Below are 26,553 nucleotides of genomic sequence, written 5' to 3' on the forward strand. Positions count from 1 at the left end.
ACTCATGACACAGTGTCTGTTTTATATGAAAACACAGGTATTATACATTTAGGTGTAGTTTTCCTCAATGGTACTGTTCTAATGGGTTGTTATTGAAACACAAACACACTAATACACTGGAATCAGTAAATGTTGGTGTACTGTTCCTTACAGACTATGCCATCAGTGATCTCATGTCAGTGAGAAAGAATGTAATGTAATCATTGATATGACCTGCCATGCCATGCTACTTAATGCATATGTCGTACTACTTACTGTATATGTAGGAGGGGTTTACTTGTTTTTTGGGGGAATGGATTTAGTGACGTCACCCGAGCAGCCAGCGCCCCTTACAAGCGCGAATATGGCGTAGCTGATATAAATATGTTTTCGTCATAGTAAATACTACATTTTATTACCTTTACCAAGTTAGTTAGTAGTGTGATACTCGTTATTTCAACTAGCTGCTAGTGTTTTGAGTATTTCAAGCTGGATGGAAGGTTTGCCGCTAGAAGAAAAAATAAAGGGGCGGGTGCGAGTCATTCCTTGCTAGTTCCTACCTGACTAGCCAGTCTGCTATCGTTATAGCTTATCTAACGTTACAGGCTAGTGACACAGACAGTCCTCCAGGTGAAGTCAATTTAGACAAACACTAGCTAATAATGATAATAATTTTAGGACATAGCTAAGACATTTTATAGTTAACGTCGTTAGATGTGGCTAGTGACGTTAGATGTGTAACAGTTATTTCTTAACGCTATTTTATTGCGCTCTGTAATTAAAAAAAAAACTTTCTGTAGTTAACGTTAGTTGTATTCATTTAGCTTCCTAGCTAGCTAGACAACACCAACAATGTCGGATAACCAGAGCTGGAATTCTTCGGGTTCCGATGAGGATTTGGAGACCGCGGAATCGGGAGTCGGACAGCCTGTTGTTGGAATCGCTGAGTACAGTGGAATCCTCAGCAAGGTAACGTTAACTGATCTGACGTCAAACCTGACTTTAGTTCATTAGCTAGCTAGCTAACTTTAACTACCGTAGCTAGCTAGCTCTGGGTGGTTGAGATGGGTAGCTAGAGACAGCTAGCTAGCCAAATGCAGGGCTCTACAGTGCGACCATTTTACTCGCATATGCGCCTACCTATTTTACTGTGCGACCCGTAATTATTGTTTAGGTGCGCCTAGAAACAAATTAAGATTGTAACTTTATTACCTTTGTGCTCCTAAATGTTTTGTGTGCGCCTACATGTATGTGCATGTATATTCCCAATGTATGTGCTCCAAGTATAAAAGGTTAGGGTAGAGCCCCGATCTGGCTATACACCGCAATTACGCTATGTATATTATTAGCCCAAAATATACATAGCCTATAAGCCAACTGTAGTGATATGGACTAATTAAACGATAGTGTTGGTTGACAAAGTGTCAGTCCTGCTGTTGTGAACAAGAACCAAAGCGCGCTAGCTATTGTTTAGTTTTTTTTTGGTAAATGGTTTTACATTTCAAACTAGCTTGCCAAACAAAGGTAACCAAACCAGGCACACGAACTGTCTGGCTGACAGCTGACCCATCTTAACTCGACCGTGGCTTCTGGTTGGGGGTTTCTGAAAGCCTTTAATAAAACGGTAGCTCGCTAACGTTAGGCATTAGCAAGCATATAACATTATCTATGTAAGCATCTAGTTGAAAGCTGTGTGGGTTGCCATTCTAAAGTCTGTCTGACCATAGAAATAGAATGATCATTCTATTTATGTGGCCAGAATGGCCAACCCCCAAACAGGTTGAGAATATTGCACGTCATAATCATGCTAAACTCACCTGCGTTATCTGATAAATTAGTTTTAGATGGATGAATGGGTTTTTTCTTTACGTAGTTAACTGTTTCATACAATCTTGTGAGTGCTTGCTTGCCACAGATTATTACATCAGATTAATGCCACCGTAGAATATTGCATCAAAACAGTAGTCAACAAATGGATATGAATTTAGAAGTTAAATTAATCAAATGATTCTACCTTCCTAGTGTTTCATCAACTATCCATTGTGTGATTGAATTTGGTTGTTGACATCCAATCTAAGTGTCTCATTTAGCCTTTTCAGACTGCAGTGGCCAATTTGTGCCAACAATGTGTCGTTACAAAGGCCAAAAAAGGTATTGTGTTCGACTATCGTGCGCATCCTCGTTATAGCATGACCACATTGTGAATTCCTCCCTCCCTCATAGCTAAGTAACTTTTTAATTTGCAGTGGACCAACTACATCCACGGCTGGCAGGATCGCTGGGTGGTTCTGAAGAACAACACTCTGAGCTACTACAAGTCTCAAGACGAGAGAGAGTTTGGCTGCAGAGGGTCCCTGTGTCTCAGCAAGGCTGTCATCACTGTGAGTAGACTGCACAATACTATAGAGTAGACTACTATACTATGTTACTGTACTACTTTATAGATGCTTATAGGGCCAATCAGCAGTATAAATATTAACAAAGCAGTCTCCTCGCCACTGTTTTGGCAAAAAGCTGAGTGATGGGGCTGGAGAAATGTAACCACTCTAAGTTCATAGACAGAGCTATGGATGCAGGTACTGACCATCCATGATATCAACCAAAACGTAAGATGAGGAAGGGTTCCTGTGTGTTAGAAACACCCAACTTCAAACCTACAACACAGTGTCTTGTCTTGGTGCCCTGCCAATATCAAGATCCATCACATACTTCTGAGCTCTTATTGATTTCTGACTCCAGTTGAGAACCAGTTGACTGAATGGATATGTGAATGATCTGGAAGTGGTATTTTATTGACAGTGTAACAAGCTAGAGAGGGATAACCTATTGACATGGATATCCATTTAATATTAACTCTGAGAGGTGCATTGGATCTAAAATGTGCACTCCTTATAAGAAACTGAGAAATGAGAGTTGAGTGCATAATACTGTTTGCATTTAAAAACAACACAGAACTCCTGATTTAGACTTATTGCTGGAGGGTAAGTAGCTCCTCAGGTGACTGCTGGTTTTAACACAACACTCTTATATAGGGATCAACTTAGGCTCTACTCAGCCCTACTCAGATCCTTTCACAATGCATCTATCCATCAGTCTCTCCAGGATTCTGCGATGGTAATTTTGTTTGCAAAATCAACAATTCCCTGCATGTTATGTGAGGACCTGCAAATTTGGCCATTCACTGTACTATTTTTGCATAAAAATGTCAAATCGTTGAAATGTTATCACATAAAACTGACCCATTACCGCAGTACAAAAAGAGGGGCTGCTTTTTCAACCCATCACCGCACAAATATGGTTCAATAAAGCGACACGTCAACAAACATTTTCCATTGTCAGTGCATTTTTGTGACAAAATCACAACACATACTGCCATGTACGATGTCAGAATTGCTGCAGCAAAATCAACCGTTTTGCCCACAAATATCACAAAAAATCCGTACATAATCCTGGAGAGGCTGGTCCTTCCTTCCTTTTACCTTTATTTAACCAGGCAAGTCAGTTAAGAGCAAAATCTTATTTTCAATGACTGCCTAGGAACAGTGGGTTAACTGCCTGTTCAGGGGCAGAACGACAGATTTGTACCTTGTCAGCTCGGGGGTTGGACTCTAACCACTAGGCTATCCTGCCGCTCCTTGAAGTAACCACTGATCTAACAGCTGTCACCTAACCTTGATCCTTATACTGTCATAGATTTGACCAGTCCAATTATGTCATTCACTGATAACAAGGAGGATAATGACATGAATGACAAATGTTGGGTTCAAAGGTCAGGTTCTCATGGTAACCGCTATATACAGTGCCCTAGGAAAACATTCAGACCCATTGACTTTTTCCACATTTTTGCTAATTTATAATATTGTTTTTAAATATCAAATTTACATAATTATTCAGACCCTTTACTCAGTACTTTGTTGAAGCACCTTTTGGCAGCGATTACAGCCTTCAGTCTTCTTGGGTATGACGCTACAAGCTTGGCATACCTGTATTTGGGGAGTTTCTCCCATTCTTCTCTGTAGATCCTCTCAAACTCTGTCAGGTTGGATGGGGAGCTTCGCTGCACAGATATTTTCAGGTCTCTCCAGAGATATTCTATCAGGTTCAAGTCAGGGCTCTGGCTGAGCCGCTCAAGGACATTCATATACTTGCCCTGAAGCCACTCCTGCGTTGTCTTGGCTTTGAGACTTGTGCATGAAGCTGCTCCCCAATTTACCACAAGGGCTAGCCGGCTGCAACGAGCTGTAAGCGAGAGTATGCAAGCAACTGGTAAGCAAGCATGCAACTTACCTCTCTCTACCTTGGCACTACTGCACTAGACTCGTCACATGCACCCTGCGGTTGCCTGTGTGTGATATATAACACACACACACACACACAGCGGGATGAATGAGTGACCTGTTCCCAGGCTGGTCAGAATTGTCAACCTTTTCAGTCTGTATTTATTCAGCTTCATCAATTCTCTACCACTGTAAATATGAACTTCCACTGTAATGTTGGCCATGTTCCAGACCTGGGGAGTGTACTTTCCATAACTGAAGCTTCCATGGCTTTGATCATAAACAATCATCAAAAACAACCATAGGATTATTAAATGCCCCTGGCTCAGACACAATCTGATTAGAATGTCAAATGAGACACACCCACACACTAGCCAGGCGGTGGAGAATGGTTTGCAGTCAGGAGTCATGAGGAAGGACAATTGGGTTCCAAGTTCTTATGACTGGATTGAATACTATCTACTGCTCTTCAATTGAACAGATTGCCTTTAGTCTGGAATGAAGACCCCCCCCCCCCCCCCCCCCCCACACACACACACTTTATCTCTTACTCATTCTATTGTTTCACTCAGTCTCCCTCCCTCTCTCTGTATGTCTATCCCTTTCTGTATGTCTCTATATACAGTGGGGCAAAAAAGTATTTAATCAGCCACCAATTGTGCAAGTTCTCCCACTTAAAAAATGAGAGGCCTGTAATTTTCATCATAGGTACACTTCAACTATGACAGACAAAATGAGGAAAAAAATCTAGAAAATCACATTTGTAGGATTTTTAATGAATTTATTTGCAAATTATGGTGAAAAGTAAGTATTTGGTCACCTACAAACAAGCAAGATTTCTGGCTCTCACAGACCTGTAACTTCTTTAAGAGGCTCCTCTGTCCTCCACTCGTTACCTGTATTAATGGCACCTGTTTGAACTTGTTATCAGTATAAAAGACACCTGTCCACAACCTCAAACAGTCACACTCCAAACTCCACTATGGCCAAGACCAAAGAGCTGTCAAAGGCCACCAGAAACAAAATTGTAGACCTGCACCAGGCTGGGAAGACTGAATCTGCAATAGGTAAGCAGCTTGGTTTGAAGAAATCAACTGTGGGAGCAATTATTAGGAAATGGAAGACATACAAGACCACTGATAATCTCCCTTGATCTGGGGCTCCACGCAAGATCTCACCACGTGGGGTCAAAATGATCACAAGAACGTAGTGAATGACCTGCAGAGAGCTGGGACCAAAGTAACAGAGCCCACCATCAGTAACACACTACGCCGCCAGGGACTCAAATCCTGCAGTGCCAGACGTGTCCCCCTGCTTAAGCCAGTACATGTCCAGGCCCGTCTGAAGTTTGATAGAGAGCATTTGGATGATCCAGAAGAAGATTGGGAGAAATCATATGGTCAGATGAAACCAAAATATAACTTTTTGGTAAAAACTCAACTCGTTGTGTTTGGAGGACAACGAATGCTGAGTTGCATCCAAAGAACACCATACCTACTGTGAAGCATGGGGGTGGAAACATCATGCTTTGGGGCTGTTTTTCTGCAAAGGGACCAGGACGACTGATCCGTGTAAAGAAAATGATGAATGGGGCCATGTATCGTGAGATTTTGAGTGAAAACCTCCTTCCATCAGCAAGGGCATTGAAGATGAAACGTGGCTGGGTCTTTCAGCATGACAATGATCCCAAACACACCGCCCGGGCAACGAAGGAGTGGCTTCGTAAGAAGCATTTCAAGGTCCTGGAGTGGCCTAGCCAGTCTCCAGATCTCAACCCCATAGAAAATCTTTGGAGGCAGTTGAAAGTCTGTGTTGCCCAGCAACAGCCCCAAAACATCACTGCTCTAGAGGAGATCTACATGGAGGAATGGGCCAAAATACCAGCAACAGTGTGTGAAAACCTTGTGAAGACTTAGAGTTTTCTGTATGACCCTCTGTCATTGCCAACAAAGGGTATATAACAAAGTATTGAGAAACTTTTGTTATTGACCAAATACTTATTTTCCACCATAATTTGCAAATAAATTCATTAAAAATCTTACAATGTGATTTTCTGGATTTTTTTTTTCTCGTTTTGTCTGTCATTTTAAGTGGGAGAACTTGCACAATTGGTGGCTGACTAAATACTTTTTTGCCCCACTATGTGTATATTAATATCAGCCTTTGCATGTGAGTGTGCATGTGGCTCTGTCATACTCTACAACTCCTCTTGTATTGAAGACTCCCAAATAAGGTTTACACTCCTCTGTTAGTGTGTCTCTCTCTGAAGTGGAAGAGGGGTCTGCTGCTTGCCTGAGGCTGTTTCGGCAGGCAAAATATACACACGCATCGTCAAGTCTCCAGTGCTCAGTGATCACCAGTCAGGTTAGAACATGCAGGTGGCTTTACTTCCTTGTCAGTGTTAACAGACATGTTGTCATGTCACAGCAAGACAGAGGAAGGTGTGTATGTGAGGTCACAGGGTTACGCTTAAGCTCATAGCACCTTGAGCAGTGTGTCCCCGTCCGTCCGTACCCTGAGGGAAGCAGAGAAAACAGAGGAAGACGAAGAAAGAAACGACCCAGGGAAAGAGAGCTAGAAACTCAGAGGGACTCTGCCTCTTCTGAGCCAGATGGGGCTAACAATGCTTTAAACCCCTGCTCTGTCTTTCTGTCTGCAGTCTCTGCTGCTGCTCTGCAGCCATTCAGCTGATTTTGTGGGAAATTAACCGTAGAGGTCTCGCTTTTATTCCCTCCCTCTGGGGGTGTGTGTATGTGTGGTCTGTGGTAAATCTGAAGCTCAAGCCAGTGTATCGGTTGAGTGGTCAAATAGCACAGATCCTTGTCGATCTGCAGCATGGGCATTTCCTCTAATTCATTCTTTCTCTGTGTGTGGATTTAGACTGTCAGCTGAATGCTATTAAAATGTGACTGCTCAAAGCATAAACACAACTGAACAGAAGGGGGACGTGTGTGTGTGTGTGTATCCGTGTGTCCGTGTGTGGGTCAACCAGTTTGTGAAAGAGAATAAAGCCTGCTGTCCTGGCTACACACAAACAGGTCGTCCACCAGACAGTGGGACTGATGTTTTAAAGAAGGTGCATGTCCTATTGTCACTCTGGCTTTTCATAGCAGTACTAGAAAAGAGGCTTGGGAGATATACTGTATTTCAAAATAATATTTTCTTTGCGTGGGTTGGTGTGTGCGACGCCATTGCTTAAATCTAAATTGAAGTATAACTAAGAAATTGAAGATGTGCCAAATAAATTAAATCCAGGTCAGGGCTCCAGGTATGCATTTGGTTGGTAACTTGCTAGTGAAGTGGTTAGATGTCAAGATCAAGCTTCTTGGTTACTGCATAGACATTCAATCTCCTCCTGCATCCAGATACTTGTTGCCTAAATGTATTTGTTTGCCCATTCGATAATACCGTATACCCTGGTATGGTACAGAAACAGTATGAAAATCTGTGTTCTGCCCAACCCTACAAGAAGAGCAAACATGAACATAGTATGTAGCATTGTTCGTAGGCCTTCTGTATGCCTGGATCTTTTTGACAGTGGGCCTATTTTTCAGTGGGTGGTCTGAGAATGAATATGGTCCATTTGTTTATTCCCAGCACATTAATAAAAGTGTGAGTGACCCTGCTTATGATTACAGCAAAGCACACTCTTTAGGGATTTAGGGATCAATTCCTCAGTTCAAAAGGCTGGAGATCAGCAAGAACCCTGCCTGATTAGTGTAACATAATAATATAGGCCTTTGGCCTCACCACTCAGAATGACACTAGTATCCATCATTAGCTCCAGATTTAGCTCCAGCTCCCCTCCCCTTAGGGGCTAGGAGACAGACGAAACAGGAGGGAGCCTCTGTTGATTGATGCTCTCTCTCAGCCAAGGCCATCGGCAGTGATACTATCTGAGCAAAGCTGGCAAATCAGTTCAAGAAGCATTTGCAGATGTCAATGTCAGTAAATTCAGCATTCTTCACTTTGCCCACCTCAAACCCTCCAGCCCATTTAGGGTGTTATTGCAGAGGGAAGCTCTTTGATTGGTTTAACATGTCCAAGGAATGGCTGAATCTGGGTTGTTCAGTAATATTGTAGGGAGAGGAAGAGCAGGGGCAATCAGAGTTGTTTTGAAGGGGCTTTCTAAAGTTTGAGAGTGGAGGGGTGGGTAGGATGGAAGGAAAAGAAACACAGGCTATGGGGGGAGATGTTAGAAAGTGTTAGTTGAAATAGGAAGTGGGTCTCTTCCTCTGGTCTGGCCCTTGTAACTTCCTGTGGGCTGATATCACAGGAGAAGAAGATTTTTGTTCTGTGGTGACTGTCATGACCCTCTCCATCCTGTTCTGTCTTTTTCTCTCCTATCCTCCTGTCCAATCCTTCTCTCTCCCATTTAGCTAGGTCAGTCTCTCCCATTCTAGTCTCCTCCTTCCCCCTGTGACCTGACCCATCTACCCTTTCAGGCTTTGTCATTATTTGCACCAAAACACAGAAGCATACAGAAATAAGGGAAGTCATGTTTATCTATGTAGATATGTGGTGGGCTGAATGTTTTGATTTGTTTCCCAGGATCTGAGTGGTTTGGTCTCCCTCCACATTGGTTCTAAATCTCAGAGAGGCTTTACAGGCTGCTTTGAGAAGAGCTGCTCTTCCCTCAATGTTTAAAAAAAAAAAAAATGTTAGGTTTTAGTTATTATAGGAATTATAGGACTATTTCCCTCTATACCATTTGTATTTCATTAACCTTTGACTATTGGATGTTCTTATAGGCACTTTAGTATTGCCAGTGTAGCTTCTGTCCCTCTCCTCGCTCCTCTCTGGGCTCGAACCAGCTACACAACAACAGCCACCATCGAAGCAGCGTTACCCATGCAGAGCAAGGGGAACAACTACTAGAAGGCTCAGAGAGTGCCGTTTGAAATGCTATTAGTGTGCGCTAACTAGCTAGCCATTTCACTTCGGTTATACCAGCTTCATCTCGGGAGTTGATAGGCTTGAAGTCATAAACGGCGCAATGCTTGAAGCACAACGAAGAGCTGCTGGCAAAACGCACTAAAGTGCTGTTTGGATGAATGTCTACGCGCCTGCTTCTGCCTACCACCGCTCAGTCAGATACTTAGATACTTGTATGCTTGTATGCTCAGTCAGATTATATGCAACGCAGGACACTAGATAATATCTATTTATAGTTAACTAGTGATTATGATTGTTTTTTATAAGATAAGTTTAATGCTAGCTAGCAACTTTCCTTGGCTTACTGCATTCGCGTAACAGGCAGTATCCTTGGAGTGCAACGAGAGAGACAGGTCGTTATTGCGTTGGACTAGGTAACTGTAAGGTTGCAAGATTGGATCCCCCGCGCTCACAAGGTGAAAATCTGTCGTTCTGCCCCTGAACAAGGCAATTAACCAATCGTTCCTAGGCCGTCATTGAAAATAAGAATGTGTTCTTAACTGACTTGCCTAGTTAAATAAAAGTATTTTTAAAAATCGGAGCCCAAAAATACCGATTTCCGATTGTTATGAAAAATTAGGGCCGATTTCAAGTTATCGGCCATTCCGATTAATCGGTCGACCTCTACCATAGGGACCCTTTTTCCATGAGTAGAGTAGTTAGAATGTCAAAGACGTGTGTGTGAAACCAATATACCAAATGGACAGTCACTAGTATACACAATGCGCATCCAAACCTAGAACAGAAGAAGCAGCCTGATACTGTGACAGAGCATAGTCCTGTGTTGCTTGACTGTAGTCTTATCTTCACTCTGCCTAATACATCGTTTTGAGCAACGCAAGCAAGACTGGAGATGGATGTTCTGCAGAAACTAACTTGTCATGGACAGCAGCTACACATTGGCTGTGTGTGTGCCATTGCCTATTGCATGATATCTCAGCCAAACTGGGCATCTGATCGTGTCCTCTCTCCCCACCAAGTTTCAGCTAAATTACACTCGTCCATTGAGTCCCATTCCAGCGCTGGCCGGATGGGTTAAATGACTGCCAACTCACTAAAGCAGTCTCATTCTGCTGTGACGCACACATTTTCTCTCATTATTTTAGACTCAATCTGCCAGTGTGAGGTGTGGTATAGGAATGGAGTGTACCATCTTAAAGCTGCGCTGTGTAATTATATGTGTACAGGGGTTTTTGGAGACCTAGATTTGAACACAATTTCCAAGAAACCTCCTCTCTCTCTCTCATAGGTAGTCCGCAGGGAATCATATGGTACATCAGCATCCTCTCTGAACGCAGTTTAGGCTGCTGAAAATTCGACACTGCAAGTGGATGCGATAACCGCTACGATCAAGATTGAAAAGATGAATCAATTCCATTTGTCTTCAGAACAGGTAAAAATGTGATACGCTGGGTATAATTCTCATTTTTAGATTGCATTACCTTAAAAAAAAATGTTTTATTACAAGGTACATGGTTAACTTTATTATAGATAACTATCTAGCTAACTTATCTAAAGTTGTTACCGGGAATTTCTCTGTCTGGTAAAAAATGAGATATCAATCTGGCGATAGCTAGCACACTGTCTTAGTACATTAGCTAGCTATCACAATGCATTTGGACTTTCATAGTGCTGCATTCACAGAAAATAACATGGCTTTGGCATGCTTTGCCCTTCTGATTCCAATACTGGGTATGGCCCCTTGCATTCTCTAACTAGCTGGTAGTCCTGAGCTAGCTACCTAGTTAGACTAGCTAACAATCTAAATGTGCCTGATTTTTAGATTGCAGTAAAAACAAACAAAGCTCCCATAATTAGATGTAATAGACCCTAATGTGAATGAGACAAGTGGTGGTAAATGTGCACCAAAGTAAAACAGAATATTAGGAAGGATACCCTAAGACATTCAATTTGATTAACATTTTATCAACAACTACTGCATTTCATTTGGTATCTATAACAGTGCTGATTTTTGTATTAGCTACATTGGGTATCAAGGTGTTGTGTATTAATTGTAGAAGTGTGATACATGACCCTTCTGCATGGAAAAAAAAGGTATAGGCTGTTGAACAATACAATATATTTCTAACAATGTTTGCATGTTTTTTCCGTAGGATTCCAGTGTTGAAGAGCCTTATAGTTCCCATCTGCTGTGGGTAGAGAAGCTAGAGGAAAGGGGAGAAGAAGAGCTAGGGTGTAGGGCTGCAGAAAGAATCAGGAAGACCGTGAGGGCTGACTGACAGGATAGGGTGACCCAGATAAAGGTTGGTGAAAATCTTTCACCTGTGATTCTGTATACCTGTTTCTCATTTCAAAAATAATTTTACACAATATTTGGCTTTTCTGTAATGAACTGTTTCTCCTTTTATTCACTATCAATTCAGGCTAGGTTGAGAGAGCTGTCCTTTGAGGAAAGGGGAAAGGTGCTGGAGCAGTTCGCTACCTGTTTACTTGGCGTGATGTTTGACATAATGGATTTACAGATGGCTATCCCAGGATCTCCAGACATCCCAGACTGAGGACAACCTCGCTGGTGCACCTACCTAAAATTGACGGGAGATGCCCGCTGACCTGGGGCCGGTTGCACCAGTTGGTCATAAGTGGGTCATAACTCTACATCCAACTTAAAATTCACTCTAAACTGGACTTGAAAATTCTACGTGTTGCACCACTTGGGTGTAAGCCCTTCTAAACTCAGCAAAAAAAGAAACATCCCTTTTTCAGGACTGTCTTTCAATGATACTTTGTGAAAATCCAAATAACTTCACAGATCTTCATTGTCAAGGGTTTAATTGATTTTGATTTGAAACACTGTTTCCCATGCTTGTTCAATGAACCATAAACAATGAGCATGCACCTGTGGAACGGTCGTTAAGACACTAACAGCTTACAGACGTTAGGCAATTAAAGTCAGTTATGTAAACTTAGGACACTAAAGAGGCCTATCTACTGACTCTGAAAAACACCAAAAGAAAGATGCCTAGGGTCCCTGCTCATCTGCATGAACGTGCCTTAGGCATGCTACAAGGAGGCATGAGGATGGCAGATGTGGCCAGGGCAATAAATTGCAATGTCCGTACTGTGAGATGCCTAAGAGCGCTCGCAGTGGCAGACCTACGTGTTACACCTGCACAGGATCGGTACATCCCAACATCACACCTGCGGGACAGGTACAGGATGGCAACAACAACTGGCAACACAGCATCATTGGACTGAGCTTGTCATTGCAGGCAATCTCAACGCTGTGCGTTTACAGGGAATACATCCTCCTCCCTCATGTGGTACCCTTCCTACAGGCTCATCCTGACATGACGCTCCAGCCACCAATGCCACCAGCCATACTGCTTGTTCTGTGTGTGATTTCCTGCAAGACAGGAATGTCAGTGTTCTGTCGTGGCCAGCGAAGAGCCCGGATCTCAATCCCATTGAACATGTCTGGGACCTGTTGGATCGGAGGGTGAGGGCTAGGGCCATTCCTCCCAGAAATGTCCGGGAACTTGCAGGTGCCTTGGTGGAGGAGATGCACTGCAGTACTTAATGCAGCTGCTGGCCACACCAGATACTGACTGTTACTTTTGATTTTGATTTCCCCCCCCCCTTTTGTTCAGGGACACATTATTCCATTTATGTTAGTCACATGTCTGTGGTACTTGATGTCTATTGTTTAATCTTATGTTCATACAAATATTTACACATGTTAAGTTTGCTGAAAATAAACGCAGTTGACAGTGAGAGGACGTTTCTTTTTTTTGCTGAGTTTGTGCTATGCCTGGGCTTGGATTCTACGCCTAGTAGGGAGCAGGCGTATGCCCCAATTTCACACACTATCTTCATCATGATGTGCATAGAACATTACAGCAATCTTGTGTGTCCATAATTCACAACCTCCGCAGGCTTTTGGAGTTGCCTAGATGTGAAAATCTATATTTATTGTAACGTTTGGAGGACTTTGGGAGTTTCAATAAGCAACAATTTGATACATGCCTTGCATTAGCCTATTACTGGAATATTTTCTTCATATGGATCGTGCATGTATGCGAAGTGACATGTCTCGCAAGCCGTGCATAAAATTGACTTTTTGGCCCACCAGCCGATGTGGCATGTAGATTAAATAAATCTACCAGCAAACTCAGATTTTTTACCAGCCAAAATATATTTTGGTCAAAATTACTGGGGGAAAAAAAGCCTAATGTTTCAAAACAGAAATCTATTAGTAAGAAGTAATGTGGTATGTTACTCAATTTCATATTAACCTAAGTTCCATCAATATCGGGAAACCGGGCCCAGGGCAATAGTAGTTCAGTATTTCATCAATGTTTTTTTATCTTATTTGTCTTGTGGTATTTTTGCACAACTGCTATTGTTATTTTCTTTACTTGCACTGTGGTCTTTGTTAGTTTGAGAAGGTTACAGAGTATCTTGTATTCTTATAACATATCTGTAATAAACCTTTTATTTGACCTGATCTGTGTAATCATCCAGACTTGTTTCATACTGTATTTACACCAGGATAGTTAGATCATCTGGTTAGGTCATTTGGGGTTGAAACCTTCAGGTTTAGAGTAGAGTAGTTTAGTAAACAAATCTAATACCATTCCAAAGGTAAAATAATGAAGAATGCACAAATATTGTTTCTCAAACATGTTTCTTTCCCACACAAACGTCCCTTATTTACATATGAGATCTCAGGTTCTCCCCTGTTCAAAGGTGTGCAAACTGCAGGAGGGCTTCATGTGATGTCTACTGAAAGCGGTACTTCTGGCCATGTCCTTAGACATGGAGAAGATTATTTGATGGTTGTAGTCAAGTGCTGCCAAAAAGGGTTCTAGCCTCTGGAATTTGACTATACCACTTGCCAACTATGACAGACTTGCCTTTGATGACCATCAGTCTTAGATTTCCAAGGTAAATACATTCAGTTTAGTAAGTATTTGAATTATTAGAGAAGGATGCTATGTGGCAGAATGACCAATGATTTCTCACCTAAAGTTTCAGTCCGTCTCAATGTTTTTCAAGACAATTTGGGTCAGTGAAGTTCCCTGCTGCATCCGGTCTTTGTTTTGCGGTTCTCCAGATTGTCATGCTGGCTGCAGCCGAAGGCCCGTTCATGTTCTTTGACCACGTGATGCAAGACACACCTCCACAGATTCTGAAATTATTTGAGAATGCATCATTGAGAGCATGGCAACCTCCACTATGTACAGTAAATATCTTAAGCAACTTGTGTGGAAGGCAGTCAGCTGAGCATAATGTTTCAGTTGATATTAACTAAAAGGCTGGAAAAGTATTCTATGTCTGCTCAACAAGATACTGTATAACTTGAGGTGTTTCTTGGATTCCATCTGATATGTTTCTGAGTAACGTATTGCATTAGAGACTCCTCAGAACCATATTGCCGGCTGTGTAAATAGCTATCATATCTACGCAATGAATTGTAGTTGTTTGCAAGGTAAATTGAGTAGTCACCATGAACCTCACTCTGTCTGCAGTTTTACAGCAGAACCAGAAAGGGTGGACAATGGCCTTGATCCAGACCAGCATGATGGATTGTCCCGAAATCATTATGCCGGAGTTTGGTTGAACAGACATTGCCAGGGAGAGAAAGTCCATTACACATGAGCAAGCCTCGACCCAAGCCTACAACTCAATATTAAAATAGGCAATTTACATGACAGGGAAAGGAGCATTCTAAGCAGTTTAAATTACAATGTCAAACTCAGGACAGATGTGCTAATAGAATGAGTCTATTCTCAGAGCATAACAGTACATCTCATTAACATTGTATTGGTCTGGCCTCCCGGGTGGCGCTGTACTGCAGAGTCCCATCAGAGTCCCTGGGTTCGCGCCCAGGCTCTGTCGTAACCGGCCGCGACGGGGAGGTCCGTGGGGCGACGCACAATTGGCCTAGCATCGTCCGGGTTAGGGAGGGATTGGTCGATAGGGATCTCCTCCGACACATTGGTGCGGCTGGTTTCCTGGTTGGATGCGCGCTGTGTTAAGAAGCAGTACGGCTGGTTGGGTTGTGTATCGGAGGACGCATTCAACCTTCGTCTCTCCCGAGCCCGTACGGGAGTTGTAGCAATGAGACAAGATAGTAGCTACTACAACAATTGGATACCACGAAATTGGGGAGAAAATGGGGTAAAAAAATATTTAAAAAACATTGTATTGGTCTAATCTCTGAATGTAGGCTTTCGGAGACCACAGAATGATCAGCACGCTCCTCTGAATGAGACGTTCGCTCCCCTAAATGCAACAGAAGTCAAACTTTTTTTAAATATGAAAATAAAGTCTTCCAATGATATGGACCTCTGTCACGGTTTAAATAATCGCTATATAACGGAATGAACAGGTCGTGGCTCGGGTGGTTGGTGTCCTTGATTATCTTTTTGGCCCTGTGCCCAAGAAAGCTATGGTGGTCTACTTGAAACATGTTGGTATTACAGACTCAGACAGGGAGAGGTTGAAAATTTCAGTGAAGACACTTGTCAGTTGGTCAGTGCATGCTCAGAGTAGGCGTCCTGGTAATTTGTCTGGCCCTGCAGCCTTGTGAATGTTGACATGTTTAAAGGTCTTACTCACATCGAGTACGGAGAGTATGATCACACAGTCGTCCGGAACGGCTGTTGCTCTCATACATGTTTCAGTGTTACTTGCCTCGAAGTGAGCATTAAGTAATTTAGCTCGTCTGCTAGGTTGTGTCACTTGGCAGCTCGTGGCTGTGCTTCCCTTTGTGGTCTGTAATAGTTTGCAAGCCCTGCCACATCCGACGAGCGTCGGAGCTGGTGTAGTAGGATTCAATCTTAGTCTTGTATTGACGCTTTGCCTGTTTGATGGTTTGTCGGAGGGCATAGCGAGATTTCTTATAGGTTTACGTGTTAGAGTTCCGCTCCTTTTAAAGCGGTAGTTCTACCCTTTAGCTAAGTTTGAATGTTACCTGTAATCCATGGCTTCTGGTTGGGCTATGTACGTACAGTCACTGTGGGGACGACGTCATCAATGCACTTATTGATGAAGCCAGTGACTGATGTGGTGTATTCCTCAATGCCATCAGAAGAATCCTGGAACATATTCCAGTCTGTGCTAGCAAAACTGTCCTGTAGCTTAGCATCTGCTTCATCTGACAGCTTTCTTATTGATTGAGTCACTGGTGCTTTCTGCGTTCGTTTTTGCTTGTAAACAGGAATCAAGAGGATAGAATTATGGTCAGATTTTCTAAATGGAGGGAGAGCTTTGTACGAGTCTCTGTGTGTGAAGTAAAGGTGGTCTAGAGTTTTTATTTTATTTTTTTTTCCCTCCCCCCTCTGGTTGCACATTTAACATGCTGATAGAAATTAGGTAAAACTGATTTGAGTTCTCTTTCAAGATTTAGTTTCGGTATTTCTCTATGGGATACGCCCCCAGCGTATTTGTCAGCCTTTTTACACTACGTCAGCCATGATTGGCTGGACGTCGAGACGTGATTTTCTGGATTTTTGTTTTAGATTCCGTCTCTCACAGTTGAAGTGTACCTAATGATACAAATTACAGCATTTCATTTACTTCTACTAGCCTATCAAGGAGAATTTCCAGCTCGATCTTGCTTGCTGATTGTAAAATAGGCAGAGAGAGCGCTAGCTGTTCCCATGTGCTATAGGCTATGCAAGCCTCCGCTGTTCCTCTTCACTTGAAATCCCAGGAAAAGCTATAGGTTACAAAAGCTATAGGGCATGTTTTTTTTATATACTAAGCCTAATGGTCTTTCTTGTGAAGAGAAACAGGCTTGCTCTTGTAAAATATAAAATAGGCATAGGCCAAATGGGAAAAAAAAGTGGAAGGCACTTGCAAACCACTTGAGCATCGAGGCAAACAATGACATGATGTAAAAGATGTGCAGGCTAAACAGCCTCTGTTGTTGAGTTGCTACATTTCTATATTTTTCATTACGTGTATACTGAACTAAAATATAAACGCAACATGCAAAAATGTAAAAGATTTGACTGATTTTACAGTTCATATAAGGAACTCAGTCAATTTTAAATAAATTCATTAGCCATAATCTATTGATATACCATGACTGGGAATACAGATATGTATCTGTTGCTCACAGATCCCTTAAAAAAAAAAAATAGGGGCGTGGAAGTTGCTAAATATTGGCGGGAACTGGAACACGCTGTCGTACACGTCGATCCAGAGCATCCCAAACATGTTCAATGGGTGACTTGTAAGATGAGTATGCAGGCTATGGAAGAACTGGGACACTTTCAGCTTCCAGGAATTGTGTACACATCCTTGCAACATGGGGCCGTGCATCATTATGTTGGAACATGAGGTAGTGGCGGCGGATGAATGGCACGACAATGGGCCTCAGGATCTAGTCACAGTATCGATGTGCATTCATATTGCCATCGATAAAAAGCAATTGTATTCATTGTTTGTAACTTATGCCCTCCCGTACCATAACCTCACCGCCACCATGGGGAACTCTGTTTACAAAATTGACATCAGCAAACCGCTCGCCCTCACAACGCCATGTGCATGGTCTGCGGTTTTGAGGCCCGTTGGACGTACTACCAAATTCTCTAAAACAACATTGGAGGCGGTTTATGGTAGAGAAATTAACATTAAATTATCTGGCAACAGGGGCCTCCCTAGTGGCGCGGTGCTAGCTGCGTCACTACAGATCCTGGTTCGATCCCAGGCTGTATCGCAGACTGCCGCAACCTGGAGACCCATGATACGGCGCACAATTGGCCCACGTCGTCCGGGTTAGGGGGGGTTTGGCTGGCCGGGTTGTCCTTGTCTTATCGTGGTCTAGCGTCTCCTGTGGCGGGCTGGGCGCAATGCACGCTGACATGGTCGCCAGGTGTACGGTGTTTCCTCCGACACATTGGTGTGGCTGGCTTCTGGGTTAAGCGAGCAGTGCGGCTTGGTGGGGTCGTGTTTCGGAGGATGCGCGGCTCTCGACCTTCGCCTGTCCCGAGTCTGTACGGGAGTTGCAGCGATGGGACAAGACTGTAACTACCAATTGGATATCACGAAAAATTGGTAAATCTGGCAACAGCTTTGGTGGACATTCCTGCAGTCAGCATGCCAATTGCTCACTCCTTCAACTTGATACATCTGTGGCATTGTGTTGTGTGTCCAAACTGCACATTTTATATTGGGCTTTTATTGTCCCCAACACAAGGTACACCTGTGTAATGATCATACTGTTTAATCAGCTTCTTTATATACCACCTGTCAGGTGGATGGATTATCTTGGCAAAGGAGAAATGCTCAGTAATAGGGATGTAAACAAATTTGTACCAAGAATTTGAGAAAAAATATCATTTTTTGTGTGTATGGAAAATTTCTGGGGTCTTTTTATTTCAGCGGATGAAACATGGGGCCAACACTTTACATATTGCGTTTTATATTTTTGTGTACATTGAAGTATTATTTGCAGTTGTCACTGACAATGAACACACCCTGGAGCACTGAATGGTCTTGTTACCACCTTATTAACAGGCCTACATCGTGTAGTAGGATGCGTTGCTCAGTTGATTGACAATTGTACTGCAGAATGTTAAACGGTCCGCTGGTGTGGATGCTCGACAACATTTATAGTGATGTATAATTTATCGTTATAGTTATCGTCCTTGGTGTGGATGGCTCTTAACTTTGGCTAAAGATTTGACATGTTGAATCTTTGAAACTCCAGCCAAGGACATGAGACGTTCTAAAACTAGACAGTTAAGATCAAACAAATTGTTGTGTTTCATCTTATGTATCTGAACTGCGGTTTATGACCATGGCTATTCCGCTCCAGTAGACCAGTGACTTGTGTGAAGTAGCTAGCTAGTTAGCCAATATCAGTGTGGCTTTCAGACCAGAAATCAGAAATGCAACAGAAGGTCAAGTAATGTTAAACATATAAGTTAGCTACTTACGACTAATATACGGTGCATTTGGAAAGTATTGCTGTGAGACTCTAAATTTAGCAAGTAAAAGGCACATGACAGCCCACTTGGAGTTGCCAAAAGGCACCTAAAGACTCGCAGATCATGAGAAACATGTCTGATGAATGTTCTGATGAAACCAAGATTCAACTCTTTGGCCTGATTGCCAAGCATCACGCCTGGAGGAAACCGGGCACCATCCCTGCGGTGAAGCGTGGTGGCAGCATCATGTTGTGGGGATGTTTTTCAGGGACTGGGAGACTAGTTAGGATTGAGGGAAAGATGAATGGAGCAAATTACAGAGAGATCCTTGATGAAAACCTGCGCTAGAGCGCTCAGAACCTTAGACTGGGGTGAAGGTTCACCTTCCAACATGACAGCGACCCTAAGCACACAGCCAAGACAACGCAGGAGTGGCTTCGGGACAAGTATCTGAATGTCCTTGAGTAGGCCAGTCAGAGCCTGTACTTGAACCCAATCGAACATCTCTGGAGAGACCTGAAAATATCTGTGCAGCAACACTCCCCATCCAACCTGGCAGAGCTTGAGAGGATCTGCAGAGAAGAATGGAAGAAACTCCCCAAATACAGGTGTGCCAAGCTTGTTGCGTCATACACAAGAAGACTCGAGGCTGTAATCACTGCCAAAGGTGCTTCAAAAAAGTACTGAGTAAAAAGGGTCTGAATATTTATGTAAGTGTCATATTTCAGTTTTAATTGTTAATAGAAGTGACTCGTTTCAGGAAACTAGGCGTATGTCACTACTTTACAGGAGCGTCATTTGAACATACTTTCATGTGCCTTAGTAACAAACTTGTATTCCATCCATAAATATGGATACAATTGTTAAATTACGAACATAGGTGGTGGAAAAAAACAGGAACCTTCCCGCTAGCCATGATTGGCTGAGATAATAGATGGGCTGGACATGCCGGGAGAGGAGTTTGGATTGGTCTGTCATGTAGCCTGCTTCTGTCTATAACATGCGCTGTTCATTATGTGTTGACAGTCCTTTATACCACGCCATTTTTGAAAGATATAACGTTAGCCGTTGAGAAGAACAACTTTTGCTACTTTTCTCAACATTTACACCCTAAATTTAGGAGGTGCTATTGACAGATAAAAAAGAAAAAAGTGATGGGCTACTTTCTGCTTACGCCACGGTCAGTGTTACCCAGAGTGACTTGACACAATACTGGCCAAACAAGATGTAGCTACAAACAAAACGGAGATAAATGGTCCTGGTCTGCCATGAAGCTTTATCAAGTGTTACATGAGGTGAAAGGGAGATTGGACTACCAACCTATTTGCTTACTAGACTTTCTGCCTCTACATTAACTACAACTATTGCTCCAATTCTAGCTGTGAATACGAGGGATTGATTAGTTTCCCGCTCTGGTAGTCCTCTGGTTCTGATAGCTGTTGATCTGCGACATCAGAAGATTTCTGACCTGAACTAACTGGCCAGGTTATTACACACACGTACGTACGTTTTACTATCCTTGTGGGAACCAAACAATTGATTCCCATTCAAAATCCTATTTTCCCTAACCTTAACCCCTAAACTTAACCCTAATTATAAACCTAAGCCTAAAATATACATTTTCCATGTGGGGACTGGCAAAATGTCCCGAATTGTCACTGTTTTCCTATCTTTGAGCACTTCTGGTCCCCACAAGGATAGTAAAACCAAACACACACACACACTCCATTCAAAACAAACAGTAAAGCAGTCAAACACCCTGGTCTCAGACTTGGATGCTGTTGTTGTTTACTGAAAGAGATTTGACATCTCCCTGCTGTGTTTATGGGTCAGAACGTTTATGGGTCAGAACGTCCTCCTCACTAAATCTACCCCTCACCCCTCTCCTTCTCTCACTCTCAATTCAATTTCAATATATGGGTCTTTATTGACACTGGAAACATATGTTTACATTGCCAAAGCAAGTGAAATAGATAATAAACAAAAGTGAAATAAACAATACAAAATTAACAGTAAACATTACACTTAGAAAAGTTCCAAAATAATAAACACATAGTGTTGTAATGATGTGCTCAGTTTGTGGTTTCCAGTGCAGCTCAGTTTGTGCACTCTTGAGGACCAGGTCTGCCATCGGCGGCCTTTCTTAATAGCAAGGCTATGCTCACGGAGTCTGTACCTAGTTAGAGATTTCCTTAGTTTTGGGTCAGTCACAGTGGTCAGGTATTCTCGTACTCTCTGTTTAGTGCCAAATAGCATTCTAGTTGTTTTTTTGTGTAAATTCTTTCCAATTTGCCAAGTAATTATCTTTTTGTTTTCTCATGATTTGGTTGGGTTTAATTGTGTTGCTGTCCTGCTGTCCGTCTGTGAACAGAGCCCTAGGATCAGGTTGCTTAGGGGGCTCTTCTCCAGGTTTATTTCATTGTGGGTGATGGAAAGTTTGGGAATTGCTTCCTTTTAAGTGGTTGTAGAATTTAACGGCTCTTTTCTTGATTTTGATAATTTGTGCGTGTCGGCCTAATTCTGCTCTGCATGCATTATTTGGTGCTTTATGTTGTACACAGAGGATATTTTTGCAGAATTCTGCATGCTGAGTGTTTGTCCCATTTTTTAAAATTTTTATGATTGGTTGGTGAGCAGACACCAGACCTCACTACCATAAAGGGCAATGGGTTCTATAATGGATTCAATTATTTTTATCCAGATCTTAATTGGTATGTTGAATTTTATGTTCCTTTAGATAGCATAGAAGGACTTTCTTGCCTTGTTGCTCAGATTGTTAACAGCTTTGTGGAAGTTACCTGTGGCGCTGATGTTTAGGCCGAGGTATGTATAGTTTTTTTTGTGTGCTCTAGGGCAACAGTATCTAGTTGGAATTTGTATTCGTGGTCCTAGGAACTGGACCTTTTTTGGAACACCTTTTGTCTCACTGAGATTTACTGTCAGGGCCCATGTCTGTCAGGGCCCATGTCTGTCAGGGCCCAGGTCTGTCAGGGCCCAGGTCTGTCAGGGCCCAGGTCTGTCAGGGCCCAGGTCTGACAGAATCTGTGCAGAAGATCTAGGTGCTGCAGTATGCCTTACTTTGTTGTGGACAGAAGCACCAGATCATCAGCAAACAGTAGCAAACATTTAACTTCAGATTCTAGTATGGTGAGGCTGGGTGCTGCAGACTGTTCTAGTGCCATTGACAATTTGTTTATATATATGTTAAGGAGGGTGGGACTTAAGCTGCATCCCTGTCTCACCCCCCGGCCCTGTGGAAAGAAATGTGTGTGTTCTTTGCCAATTTTAACCGCACACTTGTTGGTCCCCCCTTTGCTGCTATAACAGCCTCCACTCTTCTGGGAAGGCTTTCCACTAGATGTTGAAAAATTGCTGCGGGGATTTGCTTCCATTCAGCTAGTGAGGTCAGGCATCGCAGTCAGCGTTCCAATTCATCCCAAAGGTGTTCGTTAGGGTTGAGGTCAGGGCTATGTGCAGGCCAGTCAAGTTCTTCCACACCGATCTCAACAAACCATTTCTGCATGGACCTTGCTTTATGCACGGGGGCATTGTCATGCTAAAACAGGAAAGGGCCTCCCCCAAACTGTTGGCACAGAGTTGGAAGAACAGAATCGTCTAGAATGTCGTATGCTGTAGCATTAAGATTTCCCTTCACTGGAACTAAGGGACCTAGCCCGAACCTAGCCTGAAAAACATCCCCATTATTTCGCCTCCACCGAACTATACAGTTGGCTCTATGCATTAGGGCAGGTAGCCTTTTCCCGGCATCCACCAAACTCCGATTCATCCGTCGGATTGCCAGATGGTGAAGGTGACTCCAGAGAATGCGTTTCCACTGCTCCAGAGTCCAATGGCGGTGAGCTTAACACCACTCCAGCCGATGCTTAGCATTGCTAAGGCTTGTGTGCGGCTGCTCGGCCATGGAAACCCATTTCACGAAGCTCCCGACGAACAGTTCATGTGCTGACTCTGCTTCCAGAGGCAGGTTGGAACTTGGTAGTGAGTGTTGCAACCGAGGATGGACTATTTTTACGTGCTACGTGCTTCAGCACTCGGCGGTCCCGTTCTGTGAGCTTGTGTGGCCTACCATTTCGCGGCTGAGCTGTTTTTGCTCCGAGACGTTTCCACTTCACAATAACAGCACTTACAGTTTACCCTTCATATTCCCCTCCCCCCTCTTTCTTTTTTGACAGGCCCACTATGTTAAATGTTTTGTTGATATGATTTAAACATACTAATCATATTTCTCTCTCTACCCTTTCTCTCTATCTCTACCCTCAGCCCCTTGAGTTTGATGAGTGCAGGCTTGACATCAGTGTTAACGACAGTGTGTGGTACCTGAGAGCCATAGACTCCGAACACAGACACCAGTGGATCAACTCCATCGAACTACACAGGGTAAGAGACACACATCACCAGAGTTTGCCATATGTCTTTCTAATTGTATTGTATTTGAATTCTGTCATTTTGAAATGGAATGGATCTAACTTGGTTCTTTCCTCTGCTGTATTCTTCTTTAAATTACAGGTTTTATTGCCACAACTTATAAACGCAACATACAATTTAAACTATTGTACTCAATTACAGTTCATATAAGGAAATAAATTAGTTGGACTCTAATCTATGGATTTTGCATGCCTGGGCATAGGTCCACCCACTGGGGAGCCAGGCCCAGCCAATCAGAAGTATTTCCCCAGAAAGGGCTTTATTACAGACAAATTCTCCTCAGTTTCATCAGCTGTCCAGGTGGCTGGTCTCAGACGTTCCCGCAGGTGAAGAAACCGGATGTGGAGGTCCTGGGCTGGCATGGTTACATGTGGTCTGTGGTTGTGAGGCCAGTTGGACGTACTGCCAAATTCTCTAAAATGGCATTGGAGATGACTGATGGTAGTGAAATTAACATTCAATTCTCTGGCAACAGCTGTGGTAGACATTCCTGCAGTTGGCATGCCAATTGCACGCTCCCTCAAAACTTGAGACATCTGTGGCATTGTGTTTTGTGACAAAACTGCACATTTTAGAGTGGCCTTTTATTGTCCTCGGGACAAGGTGCACCTGCGTAATGACAATGCTGTTTATTCAGCTTATTTATATGCCACACCTATCAGGTGGATGGATTATCTTGGAAAATGACAAATGCTCACTAACAGGGATGCAAACAAATATATGCACAACATTTGAGAGAAATATGTTTTTTGTGCGTATGGGACATTTTTTTATTTCAGCTCATGAAACATGGGACCGCGCTTTACATGTTGTCTTTACATTTGTGTTCAGTATATTTACCACTATCTGGGTTTCCATCCAATCGGCAACAGATTTTCATGCAAATATAGACCACTGCGCCACTTGGGAGGCCCACTTTCACCACCCTGTAAAGTTTGTCATAACTTATTTTGTCTGCCTAATATTCTGCATGGTTTTCCGAGTCGTAGTGGGAAGACCACTCACCTTGTCATCGTGTGACTCCAAGTTTACTTTGATATGATGGTAATTATATCAATATTTGCGCATAAAGGTGTTTCCATCGCCATTTTCTCACATAATACATTTTACCGACACAAAAAGATCCCGCCGTCTTGAACAAAGGATCTTTCTGCATTTATAAAATTGTATTGGAACTTCCTGTTTCCATCACAGCTTATATTTTTTATATGACTTTACTCAAACAGCTGACTGAAGACAGGAAGCCTGGACATTTGTGCGATCGAATCTGTTTCTGCGGTAAAATGGACTTTCTTCTTGCTGAAACAAGCAGGGTGTTGTAGAAAATGAGTCTTCAGTTGCCTAGGCAACACCCCCCAATGCCTGCAGCACATACAGTCAGGAGCGGAGGAGGGTATAAAATGTATTTTATATACACACATACACACACAGTTGAAGTCGGAAGTTTGCATACACCTTAGCCAAATACATTTAAACTCAGTTTTTCCCAATTCCTGACATTTAATCCTAGTAAAAATGTGCTGTTTTAGGTCAGTTAGGATCACCACTTTATTTTAAGAATGTGAAATGTCAGAATAATAGTAGAGAGAATTATTTATTTCAGCTTTTATTTCTTTCATCACATTCCCAGTGGGTCAGAAGTTTACATACTCAATTAGTATTTGGTACCATTGCCTTTAAATTGTTTAACTTGGGTCAAACATTTTGGGTAGCCTTCCACAAGCTTCCCACATTAAGTTGTGTGAATTTTGGCCCCTTCCTCCTGACAGAGCTGGTGTAACTGAGTCAGGTTTGTAGGCCTCCTTGCTTGCACAAGCTTTCTCAGTTCTGCCCACAAACTTTCCATAGGATTGAGTTCAGGGCTTTGTGATGGCCACTCCAATACCTTGACTTTGTTGTCCTTAAGCCATTTTGCCACAACTTTGGGAGTATGCTTGGGGTCATTGTCCATTTGGAAGGCCCATTTGCAACCAAGCTTTAACTTGCTGACTGATGTCTTGAGATGTTGCTTCAATATATCCACATACTTTTCCTGCCTCATGATGCCATCTATTTTGTGAAGTGCACCAGTCCCTCCTGCAGCAGAGTACCCCCACAACATGATGCTGCCTCCCCCGTGCTTCACGGTTGGGATGGTATTCTTCGGCTTGTAAGCCTCCTCCTTTTTCCTCCAAACATAACGATGGTCATTATGGACAAACAGTTCTATTTTTGTTTCATCGGACCAGAGGACATTTCTCCAAAAAGTATGATCTTTGTCCCCATGTGCAGTTGCAAACCGTAGTCTGGCTTTTTTATGGTGGTTTTGGAGCAGTGGCTTCTTCCTTGCTGAGCGGCCTTTCAGGTTATGTCGATATAGGACTCGTTTTACTGTAGATATAGATACTTTTGTACCTGTTTCCTCCAGAATCTTCACAAGGTCCTTTGCTGTTGTTCTGGGATTGATTTGCACTTTTCGCACCAAAGTATGTTCATCTCTAGGAGACAGAATGCGTCTCCTTCCTGAGCGGTATGACGGCTGCGTGGTCCCATGGTTTTTATGCTTGCGTACTATTGTTTGTACCGATGAACGTGGTACCTTCAGGTGTTTAGAAATTGCTCCCAAGGATGAACCAGACTGGTGGAGGTCTACAATTTTGTTTCTGAGGTCTTGGCCGATTTCTTTTTGATTTTCCCATAATGTCAAGCAAAGAGGCACTGCGTTTGAAGGTAGGCCTTGAAATACATCCACAGGTACACCTCCAATTGACTCAAATTATGTCAATTAGCCTATCAGAAGCATCTAAAGCCATGACATAATTTTCTGGAATTTTCCAAGCTGTTTAAAGGCACAGTCAACTTAGTGTATATAAACTTCTAACCCACTGGATTTGTGATACAGTGAATTATAAGTGAAATAATCACTGTAAACAATTGTTGGAAAAATGACTTGTGTCATGCACAAAGTAGATGTCCTAACCGACTTGCCAAAACTATAGTTAGTTGAAAAACAAGTTTTAATGACTCCAACCTAA

General features: G+C 42.7%; 1 protein-coding gene across 5 annotated transcripts in view; it reads left to right on the forward strand.

Annotated features, from left to right (window-relative positions):
* Positions 1-275: 275 nt before the first annotated feature.
* Positions 276-26,553, forward strand: part of LOC110522832 (ceramide transfer protein) — a 54,118-nt gene continuing 27,840 nt past the window's right edge. For 3 of the 5 annotated variants that reach the window (XM_036977085.1, XM_036977088.1, XM_036977089.1), the window contains exons 1-3: positions 278-948; positions 2,226-2,360; positions 23,375-23,491. In XM_036977085.1, coding sequence (XP_036832980.1) covers positions 832-948; positions 2,226-2,360; positions 23,375-23,491 — 369 coding nt within the window. In that variant the 5' untranslated portion in view covers positions 278-831. Of the gene's footprint in view, positions 949-2,225; positions 2,361-23,374; positions 23,492-26,553 lie in introns of all 5 variants that reach the window. The other 2 variants (XM_036977086.1, XM_036977087.1) reach the window with 2 other exon arrangements.

This window comes from Oncorhynchus mykiss, chromosome 5, assembly GCF_013265735.2.
Source record: "Oncorhynchus mykiss isolate Arlee chromosome 5, USDA_OmykA_1.1, whole genome shotgun sequence".
Classification (NCBI taxonomy): domain Eukaryota; kingdom Metazoa; phylum Chordata; class Actinopteri; order Salmoniformes; family Salmonidae; genus Oncorhynchus; species Oncorhynchus mykiss.